Raw genomic sequence first — 23,530 nt, forward strand, 5'->3', positions numbered from 1 at the left:
CCCGGCGGGGCCCCCCGCGGGCGGCGATGGCCGCCAGCCCCTGCAGCAGCCGCCGCAGCGCCGGCCCGGCCCGCGCCGGCTCCGGGCACGGGGGGCACCGCGGGCACCGGCGGCACCGGCGGCGGCGACGTCTCGGGGGTCAGCAGCGCCGCCCCCGGCCCCCCGCGCCCGGCCCGGCCCCGCCGGGGCTCTCGGGGCTCGGCGGCAGCTTCTCCTCGGGGGGGCTCGGGGGGCCCGAAGGGGAACGGCGGCGCCTGGCGCGGCGTGTACGGCGGCGTCCAGGTCTCGGCGCCGGCCGGGCCGGGGGGCTCGGGCACGCCCAGCCCCAGGCGGAGCAGCCCCGGCGGGGCGGGGGGCGCCAGCGGCGCGGCCAGGCCCAGCCCGAGGTCGGGGTCGGCAGCGAGGCCCGGCTGGGCCAGGCCGGAGCCCAGCGCGGCGCCCACGGCGAAAGCGAGCGCCGAGCCCAGGCCGGGGGCCCGAGCAGGAGACAGGAACGGGGCCGAGGTCGGGGTCCGAGCAGGGGACGGAGCCCAGGCCCAGCCCGGGCCCGGGGTTCCGAGCAGGGAATGGGGATGGGGCCCAGGCCGGTGTCCGGGCAGGAAACGGGGCCCAGGCCGGTGTCCGGGCAGGGGTCGATGTCCATGCCCAGGCCAATGTCCAGCTCGGGGCCCAGGGAGGCTCCGGACACCAGGCCCACACCGGAGCCGAGTCCAGAATTGGTTCCGAGGCCAGAGTTGTGTCCAAAGCTGGCATTGTGTCCAAAGCCAGGGCTCTGTCCGAGCCCAGGGTTCTGTCCAAGGCCGGAGTTGTGTCCAAAGCTGGCATTGTGTCCATGTCCAGGGGTCTGTCCATTTCCAGCATTGTGTCCAAGGCTGGCGTTGTCCAGTCCCAGGATTTTGTCCGAGGCTAGTGTTGTGTCCGAGCCCAGTGTTGTGTCCGAGCCCAGCGTTGTCCAGTCCAGCTCCGGCCGGCAGAGCTGACCCTACGCTGGCTCCCAGGCTGAGTCCGGCCCGCGGCTCCGGCCCCGACGGTCACTCCAATGTCCGGGGGCAGTGCAGCCGCGCCGATGCCCAGCCCCACGCTGGCCCTGATGGCGCCGCCGGCCAGGCCGGGGCCCGATGCTCAGGGCAACACCAGCGGTCACTCCGGCCACACCAGCGGTCACTCCGGCCATGCCAGCGGTCACTCCGGCCGGCCCCAGTTCGGCCCCGAGGTCAGCGTCAGCTCCAGCCGCCACGTCCAGGCCGATGTCCACTCTGAGGCCGCCTCCCACGCCGAGCCCGAGGCCGGTGTCCGAGCCCAGGCCGTGGCCGACGTTTGGGGCCACTGACCCCGGGGTGGCCGCTAGTGCTGGCCCCAAGGCCGTGTCCGATGGTGGCTCCGAGTCCAGGGTCAGTGGTGGCCGCAGTGCTGGCCCCAAGGCCGTGTCCAATGCCAGTCCCAAGTCCAGGGTCAACGGTGACCGTGGCGTTGGCTGCCAGGCCATGTCCAACGCCGGGCCCCAGGCCGGGGTCAGTGGTGGCCGCAGCGCCGTGTCCGAGGCCCGATGGTGGACCCCCAGGCCAGCATCAGCAGTGGCCGCAGCACCGTGTCCGAGGCTGTGACCAATGCCAGGCCCCAGGCCAGGGTCAGCAGCGGCCGTAGCGCCGCGTCCATGTCCGAGCCCATGTCCAATGCCAGGCCCCAGGCCGGGCTCCACGCCACTGCCCAGGGCAGCTCCGAGGCTGTGTCCGATGGTGGCCCCAAGGCCGGGGTCAGCCGTGGCCGGAGTGCTGTGTCCGTGTCCGAGCCCGTGTCCAATGCCGGACCCCAGGCTGGGGTCAGCGCCGTGTCCGATGGTGGCTCCAAGTCCAGGGTCAGCTGTGGCCGTAGCACCGTGTCCGTGTCCAAGGCCGTGTGTAATGCCGGGCCCCAGGCCCGGCTCAGCCATGGCCGTAGCGCTGTGTCCGTGTCCGTGTCCGAGCCCGATGGCGGCCCCCAGGCCGGGGGTCAGCGCCGTGTCCGAGCGCGTGTCCGTGTCCGTCGGCGGCCCCGGCGCTGACCGCCAGCCCCAGGCCGGGCCGCAGGGGCAGCTCCAGGGGCAGCTCGCGCTCGCTCGCGGGGAAGTCGAGGCCGGGCCCGAACGGCTCCGGGGGTCCCGGGGGGGGCTTCGGCCGCCAGCTGCTGGCGCAGGCACCAGGCCTCGGCCTCGCTGCGGGGGGACGGGGGCAGCGGTCAGCGCGGTCAGCGCGGTCAGCGCGGCTGCGGCCACCCCGGGTCACCAGCACGGTCAGTGCGGCCATCGAGACACAGCGGTCAGTGCCGCTGCAGCCACCCGGGGTCACCAGGGGCAGCCAAGGTCCCCTAAGCACTCAGCACTGACCGCTGGGCACTCAGCACTGACCGCTGGGCAGCGACCACTGACCTGATGACGAAGTTGTGGCCAGCAGGGCCGGCCCCTCCGGCCGCAGGCGGGCGTACACCCACGTCCAGCCCAGGCCGTCCTTGCGCTGCAGCCGAGTGACCACCTCGCCCCGAGCCTCCGGCCCCGCGCCCGCTGTGGGGACAGGGGACGGTCAGCGGGGACAGGGGAGGGTCAGTGGGGTCAGGGGATGGTCAGTGGGGTCAGGGGACGGTCAGCGGGGACGGGAGGGTCAGTGGGGACAGGGGGACGGTCAGCGGGGACACCAAGGACAGGGGATGGTCAGTGGGGTCAGCAAGGGCAGGGGATGGTCAGTGGGGACAGGGGATGGTCAGTGGGGTCAGGGGACGGTCAGCGGGGACGGGAGGGTCAGTGGGGACAGGGGATGGTCAGTGGGGTCAGCAAGGGCAGGGGACGGTCAGCGGGGACACCAAGGACAGGGGATGGTCAGTGGGGGTCAGCAAGGGCAGGGGATGGTCAGTGGGGACACCCACAGCGATGGGGGGACACCCAGAGGGGACAGAGGGACCCCAGGAATGACGAGGGGGACAGGGACACCCAAGGGACCCTGGGGGACACCCGGGGATGGCAGGGGAGGGGACAGGGACCCCCCAGGTGACCCCCAGGGACCGCAGGTGGCACTGACCGAGGCGCAGGTGCTGGCGGGCCACGTGTCCCAGGTCCTCGGGGTGCAGCAGGCGGTACCAGGAGCGGCCGAGCAGCTCGGCCCGGCCGTAGCCCAGGTGCGCCAGGACACTGCGGACACGGACACGGTCACTCACTGACCACCGTGATGGAACCCCCCAGGTGAGCCCCCCAAACTCAGCCCAGGTGCGCCAGGACACTGCGGACACGGTCACTCACTGACCACATGGACGGGCCTCTCCCAGACCAGCCCAGGTGACCCCAGCCCAGCTGAGCCCTCCAGGTGAGCCCCCTCCCCTGGCAGGTGAGCCCCCCATGCCGGGTGAGCCCCCCACCTGTCGGACACGTCGAGCAGGGGCGAGGTCGCGGGCGTGCCGGCTCTGGAAGGCGGGCAGCAGGAGGCAGTCGGGGGCAGGGCCAGGGCGGGGGGGTCCAGGGGGGCGCAGAAGGCCACGAAGAGCGCGGGGGGGGCGCTGCCGGGGGGTCCCGGGGCTCCCGGGGGGCTCCTGGAAGCGCCCCCGGAGCAGAACGAGCTTGCGGCCGGCGCTGGGGCGGCGCGAGGCGCGCGAGGTGGTGAACCGGCAGCGGAACAGGCCGCTCTGGGGGGGAGAGGGGGCCGTCTGTCCGGCTGTCCGTCCGGCTGTCTGTCCGGCTATCCGGCTGTCCATCCCTTTTTGCGGCTGTCTGTCCATCTGTCCATCCCTTTATGCTCCTGTCCGTCCCCTCCACCCCTCTGTCCGTCCATCTGTCTGTCCCTCTGCCTGTCTGTCCACCCCTCTGTCCATCCCTTTGTGCAGCTGTCCATCCTTCTGTCCCGGTGCCCATTCCTCTGCCGAACTCTCTGTCTGTCTGTCCATCTCTCTGTCCTGCTGTCCATCCTTCTGTCCATCTCTCTGTCCTGCTGTCCATCCTTCTGTCCATCCCTCTGTCCTGCTGTCCATCCTTCTGTCCATCTCTCTGTCCTGCTGTCCACCCCTCTATCTCCCCATCCCATCCCATCCCACCCCATCCCATCCCATCCCATCCCTCCCTCGCTCCCCCAGACCCCAAACCCCACCAGGACCCCCCGAAACCCAACCCCCCCCCCACCCCCAATCCCCCCAGTCCCCCAGAGTCCCCCAGACCCCCACCCACCTGCCTGGGGGGGCCCGGGCAGGCTGAGCTGGTGCCGCACCAGGGGGTGATCGGCGGGGTCCAGCAGGTCGTAGATGCTGTCCCCTTGTGCCACCAGGTCCACCTGGGGGGGCAGGCATGGGGGGAGGGCCGGGGTGAGCCCCCGGGCCCCCCGGAGCCCCCCGGGCCCCCCGAGCCCCCCGGGCCCCCCGGTGCTCACCATGGAGTGCCCCAGGTGCTGCGCCACGTTGTCGGTGACCCCGACCAGCTTCCCCTCGCGGGGTCACGGCCAGCAGGAACCCGGGCAGCGACGCCACCAGGTCGGCGAGCTCGGGCCCCCCGAGCAGCTCCAGGGGCGCGCCCCGGCTCGGGCCTGGCGGGGACAGCGCGGTCAGAGCCCGCCCGGCGCCGGGGGCACCGCGGGGGCGGCACCACCGGGGGCAGCGGAGCCCTCCCGTGCGCGGCCGGCGCCGGCCCCGGCCCGGTCCCGGTTCCTCTGTCCCAGTCCCCGATCCCTGTCACCAATCCCGGTCCCCGATCCCGCTGCCCCTCCCGGTGCCCGGTCCCGATCCTTGTCACCGATCCCCGTCTCCGATCTCGCTCCCTCATCCTCGTCCCCGATCCCGACCCCGGTCCCTGCCGCTCTCCGCGGTGCTGAACGGGAACTCCGGCCGCTCTCCGCGGTGCTGCCCCGGCCCCGGTCCCTGCCCGCGGTGCTGAACGGCCCCGCTCCCTGTCCCCGGTCCCGGTCCCCGGTCCCATCCCTGTCCCTGACCCGGTCCCCGTCCCGCTCCCGGTCCCGTCCCGAGCCCGGTCCCCGGTCCCTTCCCGCTGCCGTTCCCGGCTCCATCCCCGCTCCATTCCCGGTCCCTCTCCCGGTCCTGCTCCATCCCCGGTGCTGTCCCCGGGTCGATCCCGCTCCATCCCCCGTCCCGCTCCCTTCCCGGTGCCGTTCCCGGTTCCATCCCCGTTCCCGCTCCCTCTCCTGGTCCTGTCCCCGCCGCTCCTGCTTCTCTCGCTGCTCCATCCCCGCTCCCGCTCCATCCCCGCTCCGGTCCTGTCCCCGGTCCCGGCTCTGTCCCCGCTCTATCCCCGCTCCATCCCCGTTCCCAGCTCCGTCCTCATCCCCGCTCCGTCCCCGGTCCCATCCCCATCCCGGGTCCCTCTCCCATCCCCGGTCCCATCCCCGGTCCCTCTCCCGGTCCCTGCTCCGTCCCCACTCCCATCCCGGCTCCATCCCCGTTCCCTGTCCCCCATCCCCGCTCGGTCCCCGGTCCCTCTCCCGTTCCCCGCTCGGTCCCCGGTCCCCACTCCCGCTGCCGGTGCCCGGTGCCCGGTGCCGGTACCTGGCCGGAGGCAGGCGCCCTTGCGGGTGTAGATGCAGGCGAGGGCCATGACGTGCAGGTAGGAGAGGCGCGGCCGGTCGCCGTCGGGCAGCGGGAGGAGGTCGCGCAGGGCGCGGATCTGCGCGTTGATCTGGTCGCGGCGCGCCTTGGAGGCGCCCTTGGTGGAGCGGAGCATCCTCCGCCCGCGCCGCCGCCCGGGGCCGCCGCTTTATGCGCGCCGGGCCCCGCGTCAGCGCCGCGTCACCGGCGCCGCGCCGCCCCCCGCGCGGGGGGGGACACCGGGGGACGCGAGCGCGGCGTCACCGGTGACGCGGGCGCGCGAGCGGGGCCGGGGGGGACGCGGGGATCGCTCCCAAATTGGAGATGGAGACGGCGCGGGGGGCGGGGCCAGCGGGGGGGCGGGGCACGCCCCGGCGGCGGGGAGGGGGGGGGGGGGAGATGGGGGAGGCGATGGGGGGAGATGGGGGGGGAGGCAATGAACGATCAATGGGAGATGGAACAGGCAATGGGGGATCAATGGGGAGATGGGGGAGGCGACGGGGAGAGATGGGGGGGAGGCAATGAACAATCAATGGGGAGATGGAACAGGCAATGGGGGATCAATGGGGAGAGGGAGGAATCAATGGGGAGAGGGAACAGTCAATGGGGGATCAATGGGGAGAGGGAGGAATCAATGGGGAGATGGGGAGGCAATGGGGGATCAATGGGGAGATGGGGGAGGCGATGGGCGGCTGTGGGGAGATGGAACGGTCAATGGGGGTCAATGGGGAGAGGGAGGAATCAATGGGGAGAGGAACAGTCAATGGGGATCAATGGGGAGATGGGGAGGCAATGGGGGATCAATGGGGAGATGGGGAGGCGATGGGCGGCTGTGGGGAGATGGAACGGTCAATGGGGGTCAATGGGGAGAGGGAGGAATCAATGGGGCTCAGTGGGGAGATGAAGGAGTCAATGGCAGATCAAGGGGGAGATGGAAGAGACAGTGGGGGTCAATGGGGAGAGGGAGGAGCCAACAGGGATCAAGGGGAGGTGCAGCAGCCAATGGGGGCTCAATGGGGAGATGGAAGAGGCAACGGGGGCCAATGGGGAGATGAGCAGGCAATGGGGAGAGGGAGGAGCCAATGGGGGGCTGTGGGGAGAGGGAGCACTCAATGGGGGCTGGGGGACCATTGGGGGTCAGTGGGGGGAGGGAGAGGGTCCAGCGATGGTCGGGGGGAGCCTGGGGGTCAGCGTGGCCGCAGGGGGGTGGGAGTGACCACAGGGAGCCCACACTGACCACAGGCAGGCTCAGAGTGACCACGGGAGCCTGCACTGACCACCGGCGGGGGTCGCAGTGACCACGGGATCCCACCCCCCGACCACCGGCGGGGGTCACAGTGACCACGGGGGGCTCAGAGTGACCATGGGAGCCCACCCCCCGACCACCGGCGGGGTCGCACTGACCACGGGAGCCCACAGTGACCGCAGGCAGGCTCAGAGTGACCATGGGAGCCCGCAGTGACCACGGGGGAGCCCACCCCCCGACCACCGGCGGGGTCGCCGCGGCCTCGGGGCCCCGTTCGGGCCGGGGGGCGGGGCCTGCGCTCCCCTCCCCTCCCCCCGGGCCTCTGGGATCCCCCCCTCCCCCTCCCCCGCTCCCCTCCCCCCGCGCGGGCGCCCCCGGCTCCGGCCCCGCCCCCCGCCCCTCCCCCCCGGCTCCGCCGCTGCCAAATTTGGGCGCCGAAGCCGCGGAGCCAAAAATAGCGCGGGGAGCCCAAAATAGCGCGGGGGGCGGGGCCGCGCCGGGACCCCCCGGAGCGATTCGGGGGGGGAATCTGGGGAGGGGGAGACCCCCGGGACCCCCCACAGAGACTGGGGCGCCCCCCGACCCCCCCGAGGCACCGGGACCCCCCCCCAAAAATCCCGGAACCCCCTCAAATTCCCGGAATCTCCCCCAAAATCCCCGGGATCCTCCCGAATTTTCGGGACCCCTCACAGATTTTCGGGACCCCCCCCCCACCCCCGAATTCCAGGGGTCTCCCCCAATTCCCGGGGTTCCCCCCCGCCCCCGCCGCGTCTCCATGGCAACGGCGGCGTTTGGGGAGGATGAGGATGGAGAGGGAGGGGGATGAAGGAGAGGGGAGAGGGAGGATGAGGATAAGGAAGGAGAGAGGATGAGGATGAAGATAAAGGAGGATGAGGATGGTGGAAAAGGGGAGGAGGATGAAGGAGGAGGATGAGGAGGAGGAAGATGAGGCAGGAGCCGGGATGAAGATGAAGATGAGAAGGGGGAAGGAACCATAAAAGGGGGGGGGGGAGAGGATGAGGAAGGAGAGAGGATGAGGAGAAGGATGAAAAAGGGGATGAAGATGGGGAAGGTGAGGATGAGGAAGGAGCTGGAAAGGTGCTGAGGATGAGGAAGAGGAGGAGCAGGATGAGGGAGGAAAAGGGGGGATGATGATGATGATGATGAGTGAGGATAAAGGGGGATGAAAGAGGAGGGGAGGAAGATGAGGACGAGGAAGGAGCCATAAAGGGGGGGGTGAGGAAGAAGAAGGAGGGGGGAGGAAGATGAAGAGGAGGATGAAGCCCAAAGGACTCCCACTTGCCCCCTCCCCAAAAATGAGGGAATCCCCCCAAGAAATGAGCCCCAACCCCCCCCAAAAAGAGACCCCAAATCCCACCCCCAAAACCACCCCAAATCCCCCCAAAATAGACCTCAAACCCCTCCCCAAAGAGAGACCCCAAATCCCCAAAAAAGACCCCAAATAGACTGCAGATCCCCCCCAAAAAGACCCCAACCCCCCCAAAAAAAAGACACCACATCCCCCCTAAAGAGACCCCAACTCCAAAAAGAGACTCCAGACATTTCAGGACCCCTCCCCAAATTACAAACCCCACGTGGGTCTGTGGGAGGAGCTCTTTATTTGAGGGGGGGGGTCCCCAATGTTCTGGGGTGTATTCGGGGAGGGGTCCCCGATGTTCTGGGGTCCATTTCGGGGAGGGGTCCCCGATGTTCTAGGGTGTATTCGGGGAGGGGTCCCTGATGTTCTGGGGTCCATTTCGGGGAGGGGTCACTTCCTGCGGGCGCCCCCCTCGTCCTCGTCCTGCCCGCCAGGGGGCGCCGCGGCCTCCTGGAGCTCCCGGCGGCGCCGCTGGGCCTCGGCCACGGCCTGGGGGCTCAGCCTGGGGGGTTCGGGGGTCCGGGGTCAGTCTGGGGGGTCTGGGTCAGTCTGGGGGGTCCGGGGTCAGTCTGGGGGGTTGGGGTCAGTCTGGGGGTCTGGGGTCAGTTTGGGGTCAGTTTGGGGGGTCCGGGGTCAGTCTGGGGGGTCTGGGGTCAGTCTAGGTTCAGCCTGGAGAGTCGGGGGGCTTTGGGGGCATTTGGGGTGACTTGGAGCTGGTTTTGGGCCGTTTGGGGCAGAGTTTTTGGGGCTGCTTTTTGGGGCTGGTTGGGGAGGGGTTTTGGGGGGATCAAGGGCTGGTTTGGGGGATCAAAGGCTGATTTGGGGCTGATTTTGGGGGATCAAAGGCTGGTTTGGGGAGTGGTTTTGGGGCTGGTTTGTGGGGATCAAGGGCTGATTTGGGGAGTGGTCTTTCCGGCAGTCTGGGGGCAGTTTTTGGGGGCTTACATGCAATTTTTGGGATGGTTTGGGGAGTGTTTTTGGGTGAGTGGGGGGCAGTTTGGCGCGCATCAGGAGCAGTTTCTTGGGGGGCATCAGGGGCTGTTTATGGGCCCAGAGTCAGTTTGGGGGGGGCTATTTTGGGGGTGTCAGGGTCAGTTTCTGGGCCGGTTTGGGGGTGTCAGGGTCAGTTTTTGGGGTCAGTTTTGGGGCTTTCAGGCTCAGTTTTGGGGGGTTTCAGGCTCAGTTTTTGGGGGTTCTCAGGGTCAGTTCCTGGGTCAGTTTTTGGGTGTCAGGGTCAGTTTTGGGGGTCTCAGGGTCAGTTTTTGGGGTCAGTTTTGGGGGGTCTCAGGCTCAGTTTTGGGGTGTCAGGGTCAGTTCCCGTCCCGGTCGGGGGCTCTGTCCCACCTGGGCACCACGAGCAGGCCGAGGCTGCGGGCAGAGCCCACCAGGGATCGCACCAGGGCGGGCAGGGGCGTCCCCCGCGTGGCCACCACGGGGTCCCTCTGCTTGGCCACGGCCACCTCGAACAGCTGCGCCAAAGACACCACCCCGCCGGCTCGTGGCCTGCGGGACCCCAAAATATCCACAAATCACCCCAAAATACCCCAAATCACCCCCCAGCTGCGCCAGGGACACCACCCTGGCCGGCTCGTGGCCTGCGGGACCCCAAAATATCCACAAATCACCCCAAAATACCCCAAATCACCCCCCAAGCTGCGCCAGGGACACCACCCCGGCCGGCTCGTGGCCTGGGGGCTGCGGTCAGTGGGTCTGGGACCCCCAATGTTCCCCCCGGGACCCCCAAAACTCCCTCAGGGACCTCAAATCCCCTCCAAAATTCTCCCAGGAGCCCCAAAATTCCCTCAAATTCCCCCCAAAATCCCTCTAGGACCCTTAAAGCGCCCCCCAGCACCTCAGAAACCCGTGAGGACCCCAAGATCCCTCCCCAGGATCCCCAATTTTCCCCTCGGGATTCCCAAATTCCCCCTCAGGACCCCCGAACCCCTCCCTGACCAGGTCTGGACGAGCCTTTCTCCACTCCGGCCACGGCCTTGAGGAAGTAGGAGGTGGGGGGGGTCCCGATGGTCAGCGAGTAGGTCCGGTCGGGCTGGGGGGGCACGGGGGGGTCACGGGGCGGTCCCGGTGCCCCGGGGGGGGATCCCGGTGCCGCCCCCCCCCCCACTCACATTCACGAGCAGCCGGACCCTCAGAGGGACCCCGGGTTTGATGTCCCGGGTGCGCTCGTTGAAGTCCTTTGCAGAAGGCGGCGATGGAGACCCCGCGCTGCGGAAGCACCGGGGAGGGGTCGGGGTCTGTTCGGGCCCGGAGGGAGCACCGGGACACCCCAAAACCCCCCCGGTTCCCCCCAAACCTCCCCGCACCTGCCCCAGCACCGGCCCCAGGGGCGGCCCCGGCGCGGCCCCGCCGGCCGGGATGAGGATCCGGACGGGCCTCGGCGCCGCCGCCTGGCCCGACCTGGCCCCGGCCGCGGCCCGGACCGAGCGCGCCGCCCGCGACATGGCGGCGGCTTCGTGAGGGACCGGCGGTCACGTGACACGACGGGAACGGCGGAGCCAATCAGAGCCGCGGGAAGGAGGGGCGCGGCCGGAGCGAGCCAATAGGAGTGCGGAGGGGGTGCGGCCGGAGAGGGGGCGGGGAAGATCATGAGGGGACAGGGGAGTGGCCAAGAAAAGGGCGCGAAAACTCATACGGGAAGAGGGGGCGTGGCCTGATGGCGGGGTGGGCGTGGCCTGGGGACAACCGGGGGATTCCCCGCCCCTCCCCCACCCCGGGGATTCCCCAGGGGTATCCCCGCCCCCTCCCCCACCCCGGCCTCACCTGGGGGCTCCCGGCGGAGCGCGGAGGGGGAGGGGTAGCGGGGGGAGGGGCAGGAGGTTGGGGGGGGGGGGGGGGAGGGGTCCGTGGGCAGGAGGGGGAGGGGGAGGGGGGGCGGGTCAGGACCCCTCCCTTCCCCCCCCCTCGCTGCCTTCCCCTCCCCCCGGCCGGCCCCGCCTCCGCTCCCGCAGCCGCTTCAGGAGCTCCTCGTGCGACCCCGCCCTGAGGGACAGGGGTCAAAGGTCACGGGGGGGCGGCGACAGAGACACCCCCTCCCCCCCGACCCCTCCTCACCCCCCTCCCCCTCCCCCTCCTTAGAGACCCCCAAAAGTCCCCCCAAAATCCCCTTTAACCCCCCCGCGAACCCCCCAAATCCCCCCGGGACCCCCCAAATCCCCCCGGTGCCCACCGGCTCCGCGCTCTCTCGTAGGCCACGCGCAGCTTCCGGTCCTGCTCGTCCAGGAAGGCGGTGTGAGCCCCGGCCACGTACCTGGGGAGGGGGCAAAATGTACCCCGAAATACGGGGAGATTCACCCCAAAATGTGCCCCGAAATACGGGGAGATTCACCCCAAAATGCACCCCAAATGCACTCCATTTTGAAGCCCCCAGCCCCATTTTGAAGCCCCAACCTGTACGCCAGGCCGTGCGCCAGCCCCATTTCTCAAGCCCCCAGCCCCATTTTGGAGCCCCCAGCCCCCATTTTAGAGCCCCCACCTGTAGGCCAGCCCATGGGCCAGTCCTCCCAGTGCCATCTGCAGCAGCAACAGCCCCGTTTTTGGGAGCCCCCAGCCCCATTTCGGACCCCCACCTGTATGCCAGCCCGTGTGCCAGCCCCCCCAGCCCCATTTTAGAGCCCCCAGCCCCATTTAGAGCCCCCACCTGTAGGCCAGCCCGTGTGCCAGCCCCCCCAGCGCCATCAGCAGCAGCAGCAGCCCCCAGCAGGCGCCGGTTGGGGGGCTCGGGGGGCGCCCCGGGGGGCTCGGAACTGCTCCCAGTAGCGCCGGTTCTCGTCCCAGTGCCGCCGGTTCTGCTCCCAGCGCCGCCGCTCCGATCCCAGCTGGGAATGGGCACGCGTGGGACCCCCGGCAGACCCCCAGAAAGCCCCCCAAAACCCCCAGGGACCTCCCCAAAACCCCCAGAGATCCCCATGACCCCTCCAGGGACCCCCAGGAAAACCCCCCCCCCAATTCATGGGACCCCAGAGACCCCATAAGGACCCCCAAGACCGCCCCCCCCACACCCATAGGATCTCCTTGGGTCCACCCTAAAATCCTCAGGGACCCCCGAGACCCCCCAAAACCACCCCAGGACCCCCCAGACCCCTGTCCCGGACCTCCCCATCCCCGTCCCCGTTACCTGGGGGGGGTCTCGGCGCTGTCCCGGGCGGGGGGTCCCGGGGCCGTCCCGGGGCGGGGCCCGGGGGGCGCTCAGGGCCGCGTAGGCCTCGGCCAGGCGCAGGAAGCGGCCATGGCGGGAGGGGTCCGAGGGGTCCCCGTCGGGGTGAACCTGGGGGAGACACGGGCAGGGAGGGGACCCCAAAATCGGGACGATCCCCTCTGACAGGTGAGGACACCCCCTGGAAAATCTGGGGTCCTTGGGAGGGGGAGAAGGGGTGGGGAGGGGTCCCCAAAATGCGAGACACCCCCCTGAGACACTTGGTAGGGTCCGAGAGGGGGTCCCGTGAGGGGCGACAATGGCCGGGGGGTGGGGGGGTGACAGCGACCACAAGGGAGGTCCCCAAAACATTGAACCCCCACTGGGACACCTGGGGACACCCTGGGAACCTGGGGATACTCCCCGGAAAATTCTGGGTCCTTGGGAGGGGGAATAAAGGGTGGGGAGGGGTCCCCAAAATACGGGACACCCCCCTGAGTCACTTGGTAGGGTCTGAGAGGGTCCCATGAGGGGCGACAATGGCCGGGGGGGTGACAGCGACCACCGGGGGGGTGAGAGTGACCACGGGGGGGTTCCCAAAACACGGGACTCCACCTGGGACACCTGAGGACACCCCCTGGACAATCTGGGGTCCTTGGGAGTGGGGAAAAGGGTGGGGAGGGGTCCCCAAAATGCGGGACACCCCCCTGAGACACTTGGTAGGGTCCGAGTGGGGTCCCGTGAGGAGCAACAATGGCCGGGGGAGGGGGTCCCCAAAATCGGGACACCCTCCCGGACACCTGGGGACACCCCCGGACCCTGGGTTCACTCCCCGGAAAATTTGGGGTCCGAGGAAGGGGCGGGAAAAGGGTGGGGAGAGGTCCTCAAAATACGGGACACCCCCCTGAGTCACTTGGTAGGGTCCGAGGGGGGGTCCCCAGCGCTCCCAGTTTGTCCCAGTTTGGCCCAGTCCATCCCAGTCCCTCCCAGTTTGGCCCAGTTCCCTCCCAGGCCCAAGTAGTTCCCAAACCCCCTCTGTTTTCTCCCCAAAATCGCAGTTTTTCACCCCAAAACCGCCTGGTTTACCCCCCAGTCTCCCCCAGTTCTCCTCAATCCCCTCCCAGTTTGTCCCAGTTTGTCCCAGTCCATCCCAGTCCCTCCCAGTTTAACCCAGTCCCATTTTCATCCCCAAACCTCCCATTTCTGTCCCTCCCAGTGCCAAAATTGCCATTTCCCCCCAACAAATCACCATTTTTCACCCCAAACCCGCCATTTTCCCCCTCCCAGTCCCCCCCAGTTTATCCCAGTCCCTCCAGTTTGCCCCAGTCCTATTTTCATCCCCAAACCTCCCATTTCCGTCCCTCCCGGTGCGGTTTTCCCCCCCAAAATCGCCGTTTTTCACCCCAAACCCGCCGGGTTTTTCCCCCCCCGGTCTATCCCGGTCCGTCCCGGTCTATCCCGGTACCCTCCTTGCAGCGGGCCAGGAAGGCGGCGCGGATCTCCCTGGGGGAGGCCCCGGGACGGACCCCGAGCACCGAGTGCGGGTCGGGGGGGCCCTGCCTGCGATTTGGGGGGAATTTGGGCCTTTTTGGGCGCAGCTTGGGACATTTTTGGGGCGTTTTTGGGGCAGTTTGGGGGTGTTTCCTTTGCTTCCCAGGTGAATTTTGGGGCAGTTTGGGGCCATTTCGGGATATTCGGGGGCAGTTAGGGACATTTTGGGGCAGTTTTGGGGGGTTCCAGGTGAATTTTGGGATATTTTGAGTCAGCTCTTGGATGTTTTGGGGCAGTTTGGGGATTTTGGGTCATCTTGGGGCAGATTTGGGGTATTTTGGGGGCAGAATTGGGGTCCTGGGGGAGTTTTTTGGGGGTCCCAGGTGAATTTTTGCATGATTTGGAGCAGTTTGGGGATACTTTGGGTCAGTTTCAGGGCAGTTTTTGGAGTTCTCAGGTGAATTTCAGGGCAGGTTTGGGGTATTTTGGGGCAGTTTGGGCCATTTTGGGGGATTTGGGGGCAGTTTCGGGAATCGTGGGGCAGTTTTTGGATATTTTGGAGGGGATTCGGAGTTCCCAGGTGAATGTGGGGATGTTTTGGGGCAGGTTTTGGGTACGTTTGGACATTTTGGGACATTTTGTAGCAGTTTTTGGATATTCAGGGACACTTTGGGTCAGTTTTGGGCCATTTTGGGATAATTTTGGACATTTTGGGTCTCACCTGGTGCTGAGGCCCCTCCAGGCCCGGGCCCAGTGTGCAGGGAGCGGCGCGGCCCAGGGCCCCCTGCAATTAATGCCTTTAATTAGCGACTAACCCTTAATTAACCACTCATTAACCACTAATTAACCATTAATTAATTCAGAGACCCGACAGTTAAGGATTGTGGGAGTGACCGGCGTTAATTACCGTTAATCAGGACATTAATTACCATTAAATCAGCAATTCTCACGCATTTGGTACTTAATTATCGCTAATTAAAGCGTTAATTGAATTACTCAGGCTATTAATTACTTCTAAGTTTCTGATCTTTATTAATAAAGCCATTAATTTCTATTAATTAAACAGCGATTTATCGGTGATGAAATAACAAGAAACCGCCCGTTAATTAATGCTAATTAGGTCATAATTAATGTTAATCAGCTCATAATTATTGTCAATAAGGCCCTTGATTAGTTCTGCTTATGAATTAGCAAAATATTGGCAACTTATTCAGTGCCGATCGATGTCCAGCAGCCGCGGCCCCATCGCGCCCCGCTAATTAACACTAATTGCCCCCTAACACCGCTAATTGCCCCCGCAGGGCTAATTAACGCCCAATTAACGCCGTCCCGAACCCCGCAGCCGAGCGCGGCCGCGCCGGGGGCTCCCTATGCAAATGAGGCGCTGCTGGGGGGGAAGGGGGGCGCTAATTAGCGCTGATTGGGGGGGTTAATTAACCCCACCGGGGCCCGGCCGTTACCATGGCAACCGCGCGCCGCGCCGCCATCCCCGCCGCTTCCGCTTCCGGCGGCGGCGCCACGTGACCGGCGGGAGCCAATCGCGCGGCAGGAAACAGCGCGTCACGTGACCGGATTCGCAGGCGCGGCGGCGGTCACGTGATCCCGACGGGAACCGCGATGGCGGCGGAGGTGCGGGGGGGAGGGGCGGATTTGGGGGGTCCCGGGACCGGATTTGGGGGCGGGGGGGGCTCGGAAGGGGCCGGGGGGGGTTCCGGGGGTCCCGGGGGGGGGGTGGGGGAGGCCCGGGAGAGCGGGGGAGGGGCGCGGGGGGGTCCCGGGGGCGGGGAATGGCGGGGCCGCGGGTTGTGGGCTCCGTGACGTCATCACCGCGGCGCCGGTGACGTCACGGGCGCGCCCCGCGCACGGCGCCTTCCAAAGGCCGCGGCTGGGGGGGGGACAATGGGGGACAATAAAGGAGAATAAACGAAAATAAACGACAATAAATGACAATAACGGACAACAAATGAGAATAAACGAAAATAAACGACAATAAATGACAATAGGGGACATTGGGTGACAATAAATGGCAAGGGGTGACAACAGATGATAAGAAATGACGATGGGAGACACTGAGTAACAATAAGTGACAATAAACGACGATAGGGGACATTGGGTGACAATAAATGACAGCAGGTGGCACTAAGGTGACAATAAGTGGCATTTTGGTGACATTTTGGTGACATTAATGTCATTCATGGCAGTGGCTTCTGCCGGCGCCGTCAGGGACACTCGGGGTGATGTTAAGGTGTCAATAAGGTGACATTAATGACACAATTAATTACAATTAATTGTGTTAATTGCAGTGGCTGCTGCTGGCGCTGGCGCTGTCGCTGCCCCCCGAGCGCCCCCTGGCGGCCGAGCCCCGCAAGGTGCAGATCGGGGTGCGGCGGCGCCCGGAGCGCTGCGGGGAGAGATCGCGGCGGGGGGACGTGCTGACCCTGCACTACACGGTACTGGGATGGACTGGGAGCGACTGGGAGGACTGGGACACAGCCTGGGATGGAATGGGACACACTGGGATAGACTGGGATAGACTGGGAGGCGCCCGGAGCGCTGCGGGGAGAGATCGCGGCGGGGGGGACGTGCTGACCCTGCACTACACGGTACTGGGAGCGACTGGGAGCGACTGGGAGCGACTGGGAGGGACTGGGACACAGCCTGGGATGGAATGGGACGCACTGGATAGACTGGGATAGACTGGGAGGCGCCCCGGAGCGCTGCGGGGAGAGATCGCGGCGGGGGGACGTGCTCACCCTGCACTACACGGTATGAACTGGGGCAAACTGGGGCAAACTGGGATAAACTGGGGCAAACTGGGAGTGCTGGGACACCCTGAGACACACCGGGACACACTGGGATAGACTGGGATAGACTGGGAGGGACTGGGGCACACACTGCTCCATACTGTTTTCACTGGTCCGTACCGGTTTATGCTGGTCCGTACTGGTTTTCGCTGGTCCGTACCGGTTTTCCCTCGTCCGTACTGGTCCGTACTGGTTTTCACTGGTCCGTACCGGTTTTCCCTCGTCCGTACTGGTCCGTACTGGTTTTCACTGGTCCGTACTGGTCCGTACTGGTTTTCACTGGTTTTTCCTGGTTTTCCCTGGTGGCGCCGGCGCAGGGCACGCTGGAGGACGGGACCCCCTTTGACAGCAGCCTGAGCCGCGAGCAGCCGTTCGTGTTCTCGCTGGGCACGGGGCAGGTCATCAAGGGCTGGGACCAGGGCCTGCTGGGGTGAGTGACCCACTGACCACTGAGTGACCACTGACCATCCCTGAGTGACCCTGAGTGACCACTGAGTGACCCTGAGTGACACCGAGTGACCCCTGAGTGACCAACTGACCACTGAGTGACACCTGAGTGACCCTGAGTGATCCCTGAGTGACCAATGAGTGACCCCTGAGTGACCCTGAGTGACCACTGACCATCCCTGAGTGACCACTGAGTGACCCTGAGTGACCAACTGACCACTGAGTGACCACTGACCATCCCTGAGTGACCCCTGAGTGACCAACTGACCACTGAGTGACCACTGAGTGACCAATGAGTGACCCTGAGTGACCCCTGAGAGACCCCTGAGTGACCCTGAGTGACCAACTGACCACTGATTCCAGGATTTTGGGGGAATTCCGGGGATTTTGGGTGGAATTCTCAGGATTTTGGGACTCTGTGATTTTGGGGTGAATTCTGGGGATTTTTGGGTGAATTCTGGGGATTTTTGGGTGGGATTCTGGGGATTTTGGGACTCAGGGACTTTGGGGTGAATTCCGTGGATTTTGGCCCCCAGGATGTGCGAGGGGGAGAAGAGGAAGCTGGTGATCCCCCCGGAGCTGGGTGAGACCCCAAAAACGGGGGAAAAAACCCAAATTTTGGGTGGGAACTCCAAAACTGGGGCGGGATTAAAAAAAACTGGGGGAAAAAACCCTAAAATTTGGGTGGGGATCCCAAAAATGGGGAGAAAACAAAAAAGATTTGGGGTGGATGCCAAAAATGGGGAAAAAATCCCAAATTTGGGTGGGAATGAAAAAATGAAACTTGGCGGGGGGGGGGGGGGGGATACAAAAAACTGGGGAAAACCCCAAAAATTTGGGTGGGAAATCTCAAAAATTGGGGGTGAGGAGACCCTGAAATGGGGGGAGGGGGGAAAAAACCAAAAAAAGAAACCCCAAAATTGGGGAGAAACGCTAAAAATGGGGGAAATTGTCCCTAAAACGGGGGGGGCCCCAAAAATTGGAGAAAAAACCCAAAAAAGTGACCCAAAATTGGGGGAAAATCCCCAAAACGGCCCCCGGTGACCCCTCCCCATTTCCCCCCCCCCAGGTTACGGGGACCGAGGAGCCCCCCCGAAAATCCCAGGTGAGACCTGACCCCCCCAAAGGGGATTTTGGGGTTAAAATAAGGGATTTTGGGGTTTGGGGGGGATTTCGGGGGTGAATTTAAGGGTAACTTTTGGGATAATTTCAGGGGGATTTTGGGGGGATTTCAGGGGGATTTTTGGGGTGAATTTGGGGGGGTTTGGTGGTAATTTTTGGGGCAATTTCAGGGTGATTTTTGGGGTAATTTCGGGGGTATTTTTGGGTAATTTTGGGGGGATTTAAGGGGCAATTTTTGCGGTAATTTCAGGGTGATTTTTGGGGTAATTTTGGGGGGATTTCAGGCTGATTTTTGGGGTACTTTCAGGGTGATTTGGGTGGGATTTTGGGGGGGATTTCAGGGGGATTTTTTGGGCTAATTTCAGGGTGATTTGGGGGGGATTTTCTAGGTGATTTTTGGGGTGATTTCAGGGTGATTTCGGGGAGATTTTGGGGTGAATTCAGGGTGATTTTTGGGGTGATTTCAGGGTGATTTGGGGGGGATTTTGGGGTAATTCTGGGGTGCTGACCCCCCGTTTTTAGGGGGGGCTGTGCTGATTTTCGAGGTGGAGCTGCTGAAGATCGAGCGGCGCCCGGAGCTTTAGGGGGACCCCAAAACCCCCAGAATTTCCCCCAAATTTCCCCCAAACCCTCCCCCCACAAACCCGGGATTTTGGGGTCCCCCCCGTTTTTTTTTTGGGGGGGGGGGACTTTTTGTGGGAAACCCCCAAATTTTGGGGCCAATAAAGGGTTAAACCCAAAGGTTTTGGTGCCGGGCTTTTTTTTGGGGCGAGAAAGGACAAAAAAGGAAAAAATGTCAAAGCTGCTTTTATTAAACCCATATAAAAACAACCCCAAACCCCCCCACCCCCCGGAATTTAAAAAAAAACTAAAATAAAAAACCCCGAAAACCCCCAAATTCCCCCCAAAATCCCTCCCAGGACCCCCCAAAACCAGTGGGGGAGGGGGGGGGTGATTATCATTGCAGGGGGGGACCCCAAAAATGGAGGAGTCCCCCCAAAATCGGGGCGGGGGTGGGATTTGGGGGGTCCCCCCGAGGTCTGGGGGCTCCCCTGGATTTTGGGGGGAATTCCCCCAGTTTTGGGGTCATTTCTTCTGGGGCGTGTTGAGTTTCTGCATCCCCCGAATCTTCTCCAGGAGATCCCCCACAAACGCCTGGGGAGGGGGCAAAGGGGGGTCAGGGGACCCCAAAATCCTCCGGGGGGCCCCCAAAATTCCCCAGCCCAAAATCCCACTGAAATTGCCCCCAAATCCCCCCCGAAATTGCCTCAAATTCCCCCCCCCCCGAAATTGTCCCAAATTCCCCAAAAATTCCCCCCCAATTCCCTGGAAATCCCTTCACAAAAATCCCCCCAAAACCTCCCCAAATTCCCCCCCAAAAATCCCCGGGGATCCGTCCCAAAAACTGCCCTCAAAATTCCTGAAATTCCCCCCAAAAAAAACTCCGGGGATTCCTCCCCAAAATCCCGACCCAAAATCTCCGAAATTCCACCCAAAAAAACTCCCGGGGATCTGCCCCAAAAATCCCCCCAAAATTTTCCAAATCCCCCCCCAAAAATTCCCCCAAAATTGCCCCAAATTCCCCCCAAAAATGGGAGCCCCCAACCAAAAAAGGAACCCAGAACCCCCCAAAATGCCCCCAAAATCCCCTCAAATTGCCCAAAATCCCCCAAATTCACCCCAAAATCCGCTCACCTCGGTGGGTTTGTAACAGTCCACGAGGATCTCCTGTGGGGGAGGGGAGGGGGCGGGGTCAGCATTGGGGGTCCCCAAAATTGGGGGGCGGGGCCTGACCCCCCAGGCCCCGCCCCCACAGCCACGCCCAGATTGGGGGCATTTTGGGCATTTTGGGGCATTTTGGGGAAATTTGAGGGGGTTTGGGGGATTTTGGGGGGATTTGGGGCATTTTGGGGAAATCTGGGGCATTTTGGGTGTGGGGTTGGGGCATTTTTGGGGGGATTTGGGGGATTTTTGGGGTAATTTTGGAGGATTTTGGGGAAGATTTTGGGGATTCTTCCTGGGAGGGACCCCAAGGGATTTTGGGGAAGATTTTGGGGAGATTTTGGGGTGGATTTGTGCTGATTTTTGGGGTTATTTTTGGGGATATTTTTTGAGGTTGACTTTGGACGATTTCGGGGTAATTTTGCTGTGATTTTTTTGGATGATTTTTGGGATGTTTGGGACGATTTTTGGAGCGGTTTCGGGGTGATTTCTGGGTGATGCCTGAGACGATTCTGGGGACGATTTTTGAGGAGGATTTTGGGTGGTTTCGGTGGTTTTTGGGTGGTTTCAGGGTAGTTTCAGTGGGTTTTGGGTGGTTTCAGTGGTTTTTGGGTGGTTTCCGGTGGTGTTGGGGTTTTTTGGGGTGATTTCAGGTGGTTTTGGGGTTTTCTCGTGTGGTTTCAGATGGTTTCCGCGGTTTTGGGTGATTTCAGAACGATTTTGGGATTATTTCGGCTGATTGTGGAATGATTTTGGGGCGATTTGCAGTGTTTGGCTGTCAGGGTGGTTTTGGGGTTATTTAGAATAATTTTGGGATGATTTTGGGGCGATTTGGCTGTGTTTGGCTGTCAGGGTGGTTTTGGGGTTATTTAGAATAATTTTGGGATGATTTTGGGGCGATTTGGCTGTGTTTGGCTGCTTTAGGTGGGGTCAGGGTGGTTTTGGAGTTATTTAGAATAATTTAGGGTTGATTTTGGGTTATTTAGGGTGATTTTAGGTTCTTTTGCTGGTTTTGGGGCTGAGTTTGGGTTCTTTTGGCCGTTTTTGGTGGTTTCAGGGTGGTTTTTGGCAGTTCCAGGGTGATTTTGGGATGATTTTGGTTGTTTTCGTCTGGTTTTGGCCATTTTTAGCTGGTTTTGGTGGTTTAATTGTGGGTTTTTGGCCATTTTTGGTGATTTCAGGGTGGGTTTTTTTGCCATTTTTCTCTGGTTTTGGCCATTTTTGGCTGTTTCGGGGTGGTTTTTTTTGCCGTTTTTGCCAGTTCTGGGTGGTTTCTGCGCGTTTCCGGTGGTTTTGGAGTGGATTTTGCCCGTTTCTGCCCGTTTTTTGCCCGTTCTGACCTGCACGCGGGCGCTGCGGGCGCCGTCGCTCTCCATGTCCAGCAGCTCGTCCACGTCGATCTCCAGCTCTGGGATCTCCTCCTCCTGGGGGCCCAAAAAACCCCAAAAATCAAAATCAGGGGAAAGGAAACAAAAAAACCAAAAAAAACCCAAATTGAGGGAGGGGGATCCAAAAAAAACCCCCCAAAAAAACCCAAATCAGGGGAAAGGAACCCAGAAAAATCCAAATCAGGGGAAAGGAACCCAAAAAATCCCGAAATCAGGGCAGGGGACCCCAGATCAGGGGAGGAGACCCCAAATGAAGGTTTTGGGATTGATCTTGGGTGAATTTGAGGCGATTTTGGGACAATTTTGGGGAGGGTTTTGGATAATTTGGGGATGGTTTGGGGGTTGATTTTGGAGTGATTTTTGAGGTGATTTGGGCTGATTTTGGGGGTGACTTTGAGGTGATTTCGGAGTGGTTTTGAGGTGATTTTGGGGCTGATTTTAGAGGTGATTTGAGATGGTTTCGAGGTGATTTTGGGGCAATTCTTGGCGCTGGTTTGGGACAGTTTTAGGGTTCCGACGGGGTCCCGGAGCCGGTCCCGGTTGGGGTCTCGCCCCTGTCCCTGTTCCGGTCCGGTCCCATCCCGTTCTCCCCACGTGTCCCGGTCCCGGTGCCACCCCCACCGTGTCCCGTTCCCGGTTCCCATCCCGGTCCCCGCCGTCCCGGGCCCGGTACCGTTCCCCATTCCCGTTCCCGTTTCCCGTTGTCCCCGTTCCCCGTTCCCCGTTCCCCATTCCCCCGCTGTCCCCGCTGTCCCGGTCCCGGTTCCCGTTCCCCATTCCCGTTCCCGGCCCCCATTCCCGTTCCCGTTCCCGTTCCCCCGCTGTCCCCGTTCCCCGGCCCCCATTCCCCGCTGTCCCCGCTGTCCCGGTCCCAGTTCCCGTTCCCCATTCCCGTTCCCGGCCCCCATTTCCGGTTCCCGTTCCCGTTCCCCGCTGTCCCCGTTCCCCGGTTCCCGTTCCCCATTCCCGTTCCCGGTTCCCGTTCCCCGCTGTCCCCGTTCCCCGGTTCCCGGCCCCGGTACCGGGCAGTCGTAGAGCGCCGTGAGCTGCCCCAGGATCCACTCCTCGAGGTGGAGGCGCTTGCGGAGCTCGCGGCGGTCGTAGCGCACCGTGACCTTCCCGCGGCCCCGCCCCGGGCCCTCCTCCGGTGCCGCCGCCGCCGCCGCCGCGGGCGCGAAGCAGACGCGGGGCCCGCCCTGCGCGGGGGCGGCTCCGCCGGGCACCGGAACCGGAACCGGCACCGGCACCGAGACCGGCACCGGGGGCCCGGGGCCGCCGCGCGGCTCCGCCATGCCGCGACCACCGACCGGAAGCGGCCACGCCCCCGCCGGGGCCACGCCCACCCCCCGCCGGGGCCAACGCCCCACCCCGCGCGACGCGGCCGCGGGGGCTCCTTTGTGTCGCGGCCACGCCCACCGAGGCCACGCCCACACCGAGTCACGCCCACCCCACTCGCCCCCCCCGCGTCGCTTTGACCACGCCCACTCATCGACACAACCACGCCCTCGCGCGGACACACCCAATTATAGCCACGCCCAGTTCCGGTACCGCCCTCTCGCTGCGGCCACGCCCCTCGGGACACACCTGGTTAGGCCACGCCCCTGGCGGTTACGGGCCACGCCCCCGTCCCGGTCAGCGATGGCGGCGCCGCTCCCGGTGCCGGTCCCGGAGCCGCGGGCGGGGGTCGGTCCCGGGGTCGGTCCCGGGTTCGGTCCCGGCTCCTGCCCCCGGTTCTGCCCCCGGTTCTGCCCCCGCTCCGTTCCCGGTTCCGGTCCCGGTCCCGTCCGCGCTCCCGCTGGAGCCGCCGCGCGTGCCCGAGCTGCTCGTGCGGGGCAGCAAATTCATCCGCTGGGAGGAGGTGAGCGACCCCGAAACCGCCCGAAATCACCCCAAAATCACCCCCAAAAATTACCCCGAAACCACCTGAAATCCCCCCAAAATTACCCCCAAATTACCGCAACGTGGTGCTTGTTGGGGGACCCCCAAACCACCCCAAAATTACCCCGAAAATCGCCCCCAAGTAACCCCCAAAATTATCCCAAACCACCCCGAAATGACCCCAAAAATCACGTACAAATTACCCCCAAAAATCACCCCAAAACTAACTCAAAACTACTCCGAAACCACCCCAAAGTCACCTCCAAAATCACCTTGGAAGACCCCAAAAATCGCCCTGAAATTACCCCAAAATCGCCCCCCAAAATTACCCCCAAATTACCCCGAAATCACCCAAAAATC

At 63.8% G+C, this 23,530-nt stretch overlaps 4 protein-coding genes and 1 long non-coding RNA gene across 5 annotated transcripts; 1 reads left to right on the plus strand and 4 right to left on the minus strand.

Annotated features, from left to right (window-relative positions):
* Positions 1 to 1,834: 1,834 nt before the first annotated feature.
* LOC134433997 (neuronal PAS domain-containing protein 4-like) lies at positions 1,835 to 5,680 on the minus strand. Its single transcript, XM_063182685.1, has 7 exons — positions 5,506 to 5,680; positions 4,380 to 4,532; positions 4,177 to 4,283; positions 3,382 to 3,698; positions 3,048 to 3,157; positions 2,405 to 2,536; positions 1,835 to 2,191 (listed from the first exon to the last, which is right to left on the minus strand). The coding sequence occupies exons 1-7, from the start codon at positions 5,678 to 5,680 to the stop codon at positions 1,923 to 1,925; spliced, it is 1,263 nt and encodes a 420-aa protein (XP_063038755.1). The 3' UTR covers positions 1,835 to 1,922.
* A 2,668-nt stretch (positions 5,681 to 8,348) lies between these two features.
* Positions 8,349 to 10,638, minus strand: MRPL11 (mitochondrial ribosomal protein L11). Its single transcript, XM_063182682.1, is given in 7 exon segments — positions 8,349 to 8,670; positions 9,513 to 9,635; positions 9,820 to 9,856; positions 10,122 to 10,215; positions 10,295 to 10,363; positions 10,365 to 10,391; positions 10,490 to 10,638. Coding segments are annotated over 7 exon segments (600 nt in total). The 5' UTR covers positions 10,628 to 10,638; the 3' UTR covers positions 8,349 to 8,558.
* Positions 10,639 to 11,093: 455 nt separating this feature from the next.
* Positions 11,094 to 11,995, minus strand: LOC134434000 (uncharacterized). The gene is made up of 3 exons (XR_010031788.1): positions 11,824 to 11,995; positions 11,353 to 11,433; positions 11,094 to 11,165 (listed from the first exon to the last, which is right to left on the minus strand). It is a non-coding gene; the product is annotated as an uncharacterized LOC134434000 (long non-coding RNA).
* A 3,366-nt stretch (positions 11,996 to 15,361) lies between these two features.
* FKBP2 (FKBP prolyl isomerase 2) lies at positions 15,362 to 18,923 on the plus strand. Its single transcript, XM_063182668.1, has 6 exons — positions 15,362 to 15,438; positions 16,113 to 16,259; positions 16,931 to 17,043; positions 17,597 to 17,643; positions 18,130 to 18,165; positions 18,705 to 18,923. Exons 1-6 carry the CDS (start codon positions 15,427 to 15,429, stop codon positions 18,764 to 18,766), a joined length of 417 nt encoding a protein of 138 aa, XP_063038738.1. The 5' UTR covers positions 15,362 to 15,426; the 3' UTR covers positions 18,767 to 18,923.
* A 144-nt stretch (positions 18,924 to 19,067) lies between these two features.
* PPP1R14B (protein phosphatase 1 regulatory inhibitor subunit 14B) lies at positions 19,068 to 22,584 on the minus strand. The gene is made up of 4 exons (XM_063182687.1): positions 22,315 to 22,584; positions 21,245 to 21,328; positions 19,878 to 19,910; positions 19,068 to 19,337 (listed from the first exon to the last, which is right to left on the minus strand). The coding sequence occupies exons 1-4, from the start codon at positions 22,582 to 22,584 to the stop codon at positions 19,269 to 19,271; spliced, it is 456 nt and encodes a 151-aa protein (XP_063038757.1). The 3' UTR covers positions 19,068 to 19,268.
* Positions 22,585 to 23,530: the final 946 nt, after the last annotated feature.

The sequence above is a fragment of the Melospiza melodia genome, unplaced genomic scaffold (assembly GCF_035770615.1).
Source record: "Melospiza melodia melodia isolate bMelMel2 unplaced genomic scaffold, bMelMel2.pri scaffold_291, whole genome shotgun sequence".
Classification (NCBI taxonomy): Eukaryota; Metazoa; Chordata; class Aves; order Passeriformes; family Passerellidae; genus Melospiza; species Melospiza melodia.